General features: G+C 27.9%; 1 protein-coding gene across 1 annotated transcript; it reads right to left on the reverse strand.

Annotated features, from left to right (window-relative positions):
* Positions 1-1560: 1560 nt before the first annotated feature.
* Positions 1561-4384, reverse strand: LOC114262261 (peroxidase 4). Its single transcript, XM_028202616.2, has 4 exons — positions 4069-4384; positions 2785-2976; positions 2286-2454; positions 1561-2171 (listed from the first exon to the last, which is right to left on the reverse strand). The coding sequence occupies exons 1-4, from the start codon at positions 4282-4284 to the stop codon at positions 1780-1782; spliced, it is 969 nt and encodes a 322-aa protein (XP_028058417.2). The 5' UTR covers positions 4285-4384; the 3' UTR covers positions 1561-1779.
* Between the last annotated feature and the right edge of the window lie 6738 nt (positions 4385-11122).

Raw genomic sequence — 11122 nt, forward strand, 5'->3', positions numbered from 1 at the left:
AACCCACCTCAAGTAAAGTTAAGGTTATCCGTTAGAGCTCTTCCATCTTCTCTCTCTTGCTCTTGACTTAAATTTTTTTTGGTAAATTTAGGGTTCGTTTGAAAAAAAAAAAAAAACTTTTTTAGCCTATTTTTTAACTTTTTGGCTAAATTAATTTCGTTTAGGAAGAATTTTTTTTGGCTTTTTTGACGTTTTTATTTTTTTGTGAGAAAAAAATAGAATGATTATGGTTTGGAGGTGATATTTTGTTTTATTAACTTATTTAGCATTTTTTTTTTTTTTTTGTACTTTTTTAATCACAACCTAAAGCCAATTCACTTGCCAAACAGGGACTTACATGAAAAGCTAGACAGTATTATTAAGATTTAGCAATATTTTTAAACATAATTTGAGGATTGAACAACTCTAGGTTTAAGTAAAAAATCAAAAATTAAAGGCGCTATTGCACATCTTTTCAATTTAAACAACTGCGAGTAAATTTTGCGACATCAACATAATGAAAGTTTTGAATTGGACTGATAAACTATGAATTGATAAAATTCCTACGATAATTTTTGAATTGGGCTGATAGCATAAAACTTGGATTAAAGCAAATTTAAACCTTGTTTGAGAATATGTTATTTTAGTAATTTTTTGATTTTTACGAAAAAATATACAAGTAAAGAAAATGATCTGACAATTTACAACGACTTTTTAATTTTTTAATTAAAACAAAAAGTTATCAAACGAGGCGGGGATGAGGACCAGTAGATATTAAATATATTGAGGTGGGCCATGGGTGGGAGTCCATCAATTTTAAATCTTAAAAATAGAACGCATATATATATATATATATATATATATAATCTAAAAATGTTTGAGAGTATTAAATATGGAGCATTAGGAGGAGTTCTAATGAGCTGGTCTGATGGTTGTATCTTTTATTTTTTTATTTTTTTTATTATTACATTTCTAGCACATTAAAACTAATTTAGTGCTATTTTTTAAAAGTTTTGAATCAGCTCACTCTATAACCCCACATTTAAAACGCAATGTTGCTAAGAAAGGCTTTATATAGACAAAGTAGTTAACACAAGGACAAAGTTCTTGTGCAAGTGGAAGATTAGGCTTTGCCTTCTCTTTTGTTTTATTTTATTTTTAATGCGAGACACCTTCATGAATTGAAAGCAAAAGGTGAAGACTTTTTATTTTTATTTTTATTTTTAATAAGAAGGTGACTAATTCAAGCCATGAATCTCCAAAATATGTTTGGCATAAATTTTTTTTTTTTTTACTATTTTAATTATAAAAAGATAAAATATATTAAAAAGTTAATAAGATAAAATATTATATTCAAATCATAATCATTTCATTTTTTTTCTAAAAAAAGTCAAAAAAAAATCTCAAACAAGACTTTTCGTCCCAAGTTAAAATAGTTAAAAAGTTCACCCACATCCCAAACAAAGGCACAGTATTAACTAAGAAAATTCTAACAAATTTTATGCCCACTAAAAAAAAAAAAAATTATACTCGACCGTATCCTACTTTTACAATTCACTCCATACATCTACAAGCAGCAAATCAAAAAACAGAAGCCTTCGGAATTATTTTTTCAAATTAATACAAGAATCTTAACTTAAATCTCTTAATTAATTAATAAAAATGATAATGATACACACATCTACTTTTTAGACCCATTTTTTATAGACCAATGATGTGTTAATCATCTTGTTGGCACATCATTAAGTCTAAAAAGTTAATCTAACTTTTGAGATTGTTGGGAATAGTAATGCTCATTAATTAATTAGGCTTCCTGCAATTCTTCCTTATCTGGCCTTTGGATCCAGTGAGGGGACTAATATCTCCCATCTTCATCATTGCTGCAGCAAAATCAGAGTAGAAGGTTTTGGCATTTGTGCTGTATTTTTCGACGAGGGAGTCAGTTGATCCACCATTGTGCAATATTTGATCAGAGTGGAGGAGGCCCTTTTGGTTGATCAAGTTCTTGTAATACTTGTTGTCAAAAAAAGTGGGAGTTTGAAGGTCTAGAGGTGCCAAATTGTTGTCTCCTGAGCCGGTAGCACGTGGGCAACTCCGTCGCCTTGTCTTTGCAAAGGAGCTATCAATATTAGTCTCGTTATATATGCGATTTCTGAAGCTTGTACACCTTGCTTGCCCTATTGTATGTGATCCTGTTTCACAAAAGAAGTCATTTTAGAAAAGATATTAATTATTTTTATGTTGTTGCACCTTTTTTACTTGAGCTTTTAGAGAGAGAGAGAGAGAGAGAGAGAGAGAGAGAGTACCAGATAGAGTAACCATATCTTTGGCAGAGAGGCCTCTAGCTTTGAATCTTTTGATAAGGTTACTAAGGGTAGAAGTAGGAGGTGGGATTACACCGCTATTTGCCTTGGCTAAACTAGCAGTTTTAGAATCCCTGCGTCCAAGTTTGACATCCCAACTAGGCCCTCCAAGCTACAATAACAACAAATAATATAGCATTTATCCATCAGAACCAAACTTAAATGCATGCACCATCTTGGGTATTGAAAATATAAACAATAAAAATTACCCTTCCATCTTGGGTATTGAGTAGGTAATTAAAAATTAATATGTATCAAAGCAGATGATAGATGACAGACTGTGTGATTGAATCTTCCCATTTGCTCGATAATTAAAATATTTACACGTGTTTAGCCTGAAAATGAAAGAGAATCTCTTTCTATTTATTAATTTAAGCTTTTAAATGAGTATGTAGTTAATAATAAAATATTCAAAACTTGATATTTAATAAGAAGCACTTACATAAACAGTGGAGTCACGAGCTGCGATAGCAACAATATCAGCACACGAGACTATACCAGGGCAAATTTTTTCCACCTTAGACTTGATATCATCTATTACATTGTATCCCCTTACAGATCCATTATTAGGACGTGCAGTCTTCTCCCCTTTAAAAGATGAAGTATCATCTAAGAGTATTGATCCATCACAACCCTTTCATCAATAATTAGATGGCCCATGAAATAGAAAGAAGCTTTGTTAGAATTTGTCTAAAAAAAATAAAAAAATAAAAAAACTATGGGGGAATAGGTCAATGTGCATGACAATTGAACAATGTGCTATATGTCTTATGTTGTAAATTGTGCCACCAAGGTTAGTGAACTTGACTTAGGCCTCGTTTGTAAATTCTCAATTTTAATTAAAAAGTCAAAAAGTTATTACATTAGTTAAAAAGTCAATAACCCATATCAAAAAGTTAAAATTTTCTTTTCTCTCTATTTTTTACACATTTTTTCGTAAAAAGTCAAAAAATCATTCCAAATATACTAATTTTTTTTAACTCATATTTTAGTCAAATAGTTAAAAAATTACTAAATTAACCTGTTCCCAAGCGAGACCTTATTATATGTGTTAATCACGCGCAAAAAATGTTGCCTCATATCTATTATTTTTGTTTCATGACTAGAGTTTGTTGTTTTTTAGCAGGGATGTTGCTCTATAAAAATGATAACAAGATATTATATAAATAAATAAATTATATATAAAATAAAATGGCTTAATATTGGATTTTCACTTTAAAATAGAATATTCATAAATATGATTTTATTTTCAAAAAGTAACATTACCACATCCTTTTTATAATATTTTATGTATAAAAATTTTGCAAGAATTCTCCTAATAGTAATCATTTGAGTGCATATTTTGTGTTCCAGTGCATATGCATGTGTTTTTTTAAATTTGACAGGGGGTGCAACAACAGAAATTTTTGGGGGTGGAGGATAGATGTCATGTTGTTACTAATATGTTAGATATTTAGAAGATAACAGAAAGAAAGAAACATGCATATGTGATTGATAGAAAATAAGTATCCTCTATTTTTTGTGAAATTAACTTAAAGTATATGTTCCAACCACACGACATTCTTTTTGTAGTAGAATATTTGCGACAGCATAATTAAAATTGCAAAAATAATTATTTGTAACGGTATTTTACACCGTTACAAATATTTACAACAGTAACTTGCCATCACAAAATATTTCAGTTGCAAAAAGGGTTAATTTGGGATGAAAAGAAGAGAACAATTACATTGACGAAGCAGTCATGGAAATGGAGGCGAAGGAGAGAAGCACCCATTCGCTTTTCCTTCGACACAGCAGAATTGACCACTGATTTCACAGTACTTAGTAATTTGGGACAAGTTTTGAAGTAGAAATTAGTGGAAAGCTGAGCAGAGGAGGTACCCATTAAGAGCACAAACATGAGGAATGTGACATTAATCACCATTGAAGAAGAAAAAGCCATTTTGGGAAACAGAAGGCGGTAGACAGAAACTAGAGATGGAGTGGAGTGTGTTGAGAAGAAGATAGTTTCAGGGTTGCATATATATATATCTAAGAACTCAAGGGCGCGTTTGGCACAGCTAGATGACCTAATCTTCTAGACTAATTTTCTGAAAATTGAATTTTTTTATTTTTTATGTTTTTTAATTTTTAATGAATTTTTTAATATTTTATGAATTTTTTAAATTTTTTTTAATATACTTAATATAAATACAATTAAAAAGTATAATATTTATGAAAAAAATCTTTAAAAATTTCATTAAATACCAAAAATATAATATATATATATATATATGTATATATGAAATTCAATCCATTATTGTATTTTTGTTTATTTAACAATTTTTTTAATTTTTTTTTACTTTTTAAGTACATGTAAGTTAGGTGCATCTAAAAAATCAAAAAATTGCTTAAAATATTTTTAAAAAATCACTAAAAACAAAAAGAATACAAAAAATTAAAAATGCTCAATTTTTTTAAAATTGAATTTCTAAAATTAAAACTAAACAAGGTGAATATTACCCCCGAAAGAAAGAGTATGGAATATTATTTGGTGCTCTTAGAGCATCTCCAATGATTCATCAGATTTTTCATCAAATTTGAGTAAAAAAAAAAAATAATTTTCTCTATTTGATATTACATGCTCCAATGGAGAAATTTAGCTTTTCATCAAACTACCGGTTAACCGGACGAACGATCGGCCAATGCAAAAAATTGAAAAACTGAGAAGACAAAGAGGTGGTCGACCGAGGGGTCGATCGCCTAGTGTAAAACTTTCACAAATTTTGCTTTAGGTGGTCATCCAAGAGGACGTTCGACCGGTTATCCGGTGGGACTCACTTCCAACGTAAACGCCTAGTGTTTTGGTGAAATCTGTTCCACTTCTCATTTTGGTGAAACTTTTGGTGAATTCTCAATTTAATATCCATTTGGTGAAACCGTTGGAGCCATAAAAGTGATAATTTTTCACTAAGGCCTCGTTTGGAAACCCTCTTTTTTAGTTAAAAAGTCAAAAAGTTACTAAATTAGCCAAAAAGCAAACAACTCATACCAAAAAGTCAAAGATTCTTTTTTATCTCTATTTTTTGCACATCTTTTCGTAAAAAGTCAAAAAGTCATTCCAAACATACTAGTTTTTTTTAGTTCATATTTTAGTCAAATAATTAAAAAGTTATTAAATTAACTTATTTCCAAACGAAACCTAAATTCAAATCTAATGCTAAATTTATTTCACCGTTAGAGATGGTCTTAGGTACTACTAATCCATGGTCTTAAGAGTTCACACGAATCCCTTTTCTTTACATTTAGGAATGAATCATAGGTATGTTGAGTAGCTGTGAATCTCGATAAAAATGCTTAGAGTCAATGTTGGTGTGATATTTCAATGTTCTTTTGTATTTTCTTACTACTATATATTTATAGTTAAATTTTATATATTTATGTATTATATTGTAATTTTTTAAAATTATAATGAAACCAATTCGATTGGGAATGTAATTCTATTATAAGGTTAATGGCGTAATTTTTTGTGTTTCTGTATGTTTAACTTAAATTTTATTTTATTTTTATTTAGGTTTCGTGTCTCATAATTAATTTTATTATTATTATTTAAAAATAGTTAAAACAATGCCTCATGGTTCCGTTTGTTTTCAAAAATAAAATAGAGGTGATTCATAGTGAGGAGATTAATAGTGAGGGGATTAAGGGGTTGTTTGGAGTGTCCTAAATAAGTGCAATTTTTTGTTTTTTAGACTAAAAAATTGAGAAAAAAATATAAATGTTTAGATTAACTTTTTTAATTTTTTTTGAAAAAATATGTATTAAAAAATTATATAAATAAGTGTATAAGAGAATTTAGTGATAGAATAGGACGTACGGTCAGAAGCGTAAGGGGCTGCGCGGTAGAGGGTAGGGGTAGAAGATTCATTCTCTCTTTTTCGAGCATAAATTGGACGGTGCTGTTTGGCCCATGGGAGCCCACCACGAGGTCCCGTTTTGCTAATCGGAACCGTTTAATGTGTAGAACTCGTTGAGTATTATGTTCTTATAAAAAATCACATTGATTGGATATCAATAGCTATCTGATCCTGTTAGTTTTTCTTGTCAACTGTTAACTATAACACAATACATTTTTTATACAAAACTGATTTGATCATGTAGTTACCAATTTTCGATCAATGTGATTTTTTACAAGCATATAGTTCTTGACCAGTTCTTCGTATTAAACGGTTCGCATTATCAAAACGAGACCCATGGTGGGCCCTCACGAGCCCAACATTTCTATCCAACTTAGTGATTTTATATATGTAATTTTTTTTCCCTCTCACGGTACTAAAGGGTCACTTATTAGGTGTAAATTTTGTTTGATTAAAATATTATGTATATTAATTTTTTTAATAATTTTAATTTGTGAATGGTGATAACTTTTTTGTTTTTTTTTTTGTACCTTTTTGATTTTTTTGCAACACCCCAAACCAAGCTTAGTAAAATTGTGTTTGTTTTGATGATAGTTGTTAGTATAGGAATTGTTAAATTATTTTTATATAAAATAATAAAATAAATAAAAAAATACAAAAAATTAAACATTAATGTTAAAAAAAAATGCCCAACATGTAGAAAATAAAAAAATAATTTTTTTTTACTCCCTTCATTATTTTTCTAATACAACCTCTACCTCCTCTATCCCTATCTCTCTTCCAACCTTCATCTTAATTCCCTCCTCCATCTTAATTATTTTTTTAACTTTACAAACAAATACAATACTAAAGCCAAGTTTGGGAAGACTAAATAAGTGCACTTTTTAACTTTTCTTGTATTATGTGTAGAAAAAATAAAGAGGAGATGTTGATTAATCTGACCTAAAAAAGATAAAAAGATGAAATAAGTACATTTTTTTAATTTAGCCAAACTTAACCTAACCTCTATCAATCTCATCCCACCCTCTGTACCCCATAACAAACAGGTCCATAGGTAAGTAACTTTAAAGCATGGTAGAGGTAGTAGAGCTTTGTATTAATTGATTGATTGATGATAGTGGCCAAAAGCACGTTTACGTGGAATGAGCTGATGGAAAGTCACATCTACAGAAGGTACCGACATTTATCAATTTGGGGTTATTTCCATATCATTTAATGTTTATTTATTTCAGCGCTGCTTGAGGGCTCGAATTTCGGGGTCGAATGCCCCGAAAATTTCACTTTAGGTAAAAAAAAAAAAAAAAAAAAGGAAAAAAGAAAGAAAAAAAGAAAACAGTTTCTAAAAATAGAAATTAGGGGCATTAGGGGCAAATTTTTTAGGGCCACCAATCATTTTCCTATTTATTTATCGGCGCTGCTTGAGGGCCCGAGATTTCGGGGCTCGAATACCCCGAAATTCCATTTCAAGTAAAAAAAAAAAAAAAAAAAAAGAAAAAAGAAAGAAAAAAAAAAAACAGTTTCCCAAAATAGAAATTAGGGGTATTAGGGGCAATTTTTTTAGGGCCACCAATCATTTTCCTTTATTTATTTGGGTTACAGTAAAGACGCCATGGAAATATGAGATAATTAGGTACCTGTTGACTTGTTTTAAAAAATTAGTTAAAAGTTTAATTTTTAATTTTTTTTAAAACGTTTATAAAAATAAAAAGATAATATAATTCAAAATAAATTAAAGATTTAATTTTAATTTTTAATCATTTTTTCAAAATTAAAAAAAGTTGTTAAGCATTAGCTTACATGCAATTAAAATATTAATAAATTTACTTCTGAAATGAAAATTTATCTAAAGCTCTATTTGGAATGAGTGGATGAAATATGATGGAATTTGTTTTATAATAAACCTTGTCCGATGGGTAAAATTTTACTTAATTTTTTAAGTTTTAGAAAGAAAAAAAAAATTACAAATTTCAAGGTTTAGTACAATTATATTACTGTAATATAGATGAAAAATTATATTGTATATTTTATTTTTGATTCGCATGTGGTAATTTAAAATTTTTTTAAGCTTATTATATTTTTTCAAATAATTATAAGAAAGCTTTAACTATGTATATGCACCAATCATTTGAGAAAATTTGATATTTTTATAGTAGATGATTGAATTGAGATAGAAAATATTATTCTGTTCAGATTTCGTACAAATAAAATCGTTCAAGAAAGATTTTGAATAATTAGATTTACAAAGTTATTCCTAATTCATCAATTGAAAACTTTAAAATTTATTTTAAAATTTTAAATATAAAATTATTATATTGAATTAAAGATTATACTCTTTTAAATTAGTAATATCAAATCCATCCATTTTAAACTCATAAATTTGAAGAAAAAAAAAGCCCTTATAAATTTGAACAAACAAATAACGCCAATAATAATAGAACATTTGGTTACGTCAGTCAATAATCTATTCTAATATATAAAGTGAAGGTTTGTTGTAATGTTGACACATCTCTGCCTCATATTTTGAGTTTTCCAAATATACTCATATAATTGATATTTATGTAAAAAAGAAGAGAATAAAACTTGATGCCAAGATTATAAATTACACAAAACAAGATCTTACGACTTGATCAACAAGCACTATATATATATATATATATTATTTTTATACTATTATGCGTTTTTTTAATTACACAGACATTATGTGTACAACCAGGGATGGACCGAGGATTTGATCATTGGGGGAGGCAAAAAAAAAAAAAAAAGAAGAAGATAAGTGGGGTTAGATTTAAAGCAATGGATTTTCATGTAATTAACAATTGTGATTTTTTATACTATTAATTGAAAATGGATACACTCTTATTCTTGTTAAATATTTAATGTAAGAGTAATATTACATGATAGCATCACTAATTAATGAGAGTTTTTAGGCCATGTTTGTTTGGACGGATATGTACTTGAGATTGGACTAATAGTCCAATAAAATTATTAATCTGATGTTTCGTTAAAATATTGAAGTACGGACTAATAATCCATCCGGATATGGTATCTCATATATGATGAACTATTCAATCTCATAGACGGGCTATGATATAAATTGGGAGATTAAGTCAAAATCTGGACTAACTTATCAAATTACCAAATTAATCCTGACTATATAACCTCATTTAAATATTTTTTAAAAATTCCATAAAATATTTTTTTAATTTGTAAAAATTTTTAAAAATTACGAATTTTTAAAAAATATTTAACAAAGATCCAAAACAATTTCAAAATGTAACTAAGAACATGATATTGACATATTCTTTGCTGGAGATGATCTTAGAACAATAATATTATTATTTATATAAATTTGAATGGTAGTAATCAATAATTACCCCCATAGACTTTTAATTCGACATGTTTACAATTGGTATTTTGTATGTATCTTCTCATATATATATTTGCTCCATTTTCTATATTTTCTAATATCATTATTTTTCTAAATAGCTATATTTCATAGTTGAATAATTTTTGATTTTTTTTTTGTTCAAAAAAAAAAGAATTAAATTTTGTTTAAATGAATGCCTTTTTGAATTTGGGCAGTGAATGGCTGGATGATTAAAATAGCAGTGCATATTTTTTAATGGTTGTTTGTGTATATAACTTTTATAGTTAAATGATTTTTGATGTTTTCTGTTAAAAAAAAGGGATTAAATTTGTTCAAATGAATATTTTTTCGAATTTTGACAATGAATAATTAAAATAGCACTACATATAATTTAATGGTTGCTTGTGTGTATATAAATTTTATAGTTGAATGTTTTTGATTTTTTCTATCAAAAAAAAGTGGGGGCTAAATTTTGTTCAATTAAATACTTTTTTGAATTTGGGCAATGAATGATTATATGATTAAAATAACAGTGTATTTTTTTTAATGGTAGCTTATGTATATATAACTTTTAGGAAGATGTACCAATAAATCTTAGATTATAAACTTATAAACTGTTTGGTCCTAAAAGATTTTTTGTGAACAGATAAGTCCTATTATATCCAATTTTACCTGTGAGGGTATTATAAGGCGTACGGGAATTACAATTTAATGGGCATAATTTGTGTTTTACAGAAATGGAAATTACAATTTTGGGCAAATGCATTCCAGTTCAAAGAGATTTTTAATCCTAAAATTATTAATTATAGAAATACTAATCTAACCTAATCCAATTCGTTTAAATAAACATATTCTTATATTATAGTATTGAAAAGTAATGATTAGACTAATGAGTGACAAAAATTGTTAACTTATAAGAAAGGCCAACAGTACACAGTTCCGTCTCTGTTTACAGTACTGTTTACAGCCTGTTGTTTATTATTGATTGGAAGGCCAATTCTAAGAAAGCAACGTGACCATTATTGAGTGTGGTGTGATGCATTCAATTGAAAGATGCATAGAAAGACAAAAACAAAAAGACATGACAAATTCATGTGGAGCAAATGACACTTCTCCTCGTTCAAAAAAAATAAATAAAAAAATAAAAATTTACACTTTCTTATACCTCTCTGACCCAGATTTAATGTAAACCCAATAAAATATTTTTTTATGCCACGTGATAATTTTTTGTTTAATTTTTAATAGAAATTAATTTTAAGAGATAAATTAAAAAAAAAATTAAAACGTAAAGGGTGAAAATGTGATTTTTTTTTTTTTAAATGGTAAAAAGAATGATAAAACATGAGAGGGGACAAAGTGTAATCCACCCATTAATGAAATTCCACAACCAAAAAAAAGGGAGGGGAATATATTTATCTAAAAGTCCCATTCAGCTTGCAATGATAAATTCATTACTGTAATAATATTTTAAAAAAAATATAATTCAACTGGTTACACTTCTAACATCACATTTCAAT

This window comes from Camellia sinensis, chromosome 14 (genome assembly GCF_055761805.1).
Source record: "Camellia sinensis isolate YWXY chromosome 14, ASM5576180v1, whole genome shotgun sequence".
Lineage (NCBI taxonomy): Eukaryota > Viridiplantae > Streptophyta > Magnoliopsida > Ericales > Theaceae > Camellia > Camellia sinensis.

What these genes read in the sequence shown, in the direction of transcription:
- LOC114262261 (XM_028202616.2), bottom strand. Translation starts at nt 4,284, where the DNA reads ATGGCTTTTTCTTCTTCAATGGTGATTAATGTCACATTCCTCATGTTT. An exon ending in CTCGTGACTCCACTGTTTAT is followed by an intron (nt 2,455 to 2,784) that starts GTAAGTGCTTCT and finishes TTGTTATTGTAG; the next exon opens with CTTGGAGGGCCTAGTTGGGA. An exon ending in AGATATGGTTACTCTATCTG is followed by an intron (nt 2,172 to 2,285) that starts GTACTCTCTCTC and finishes TTTGTGAAACAG; the next exon opens with GATCACATACAATAGGGCAA.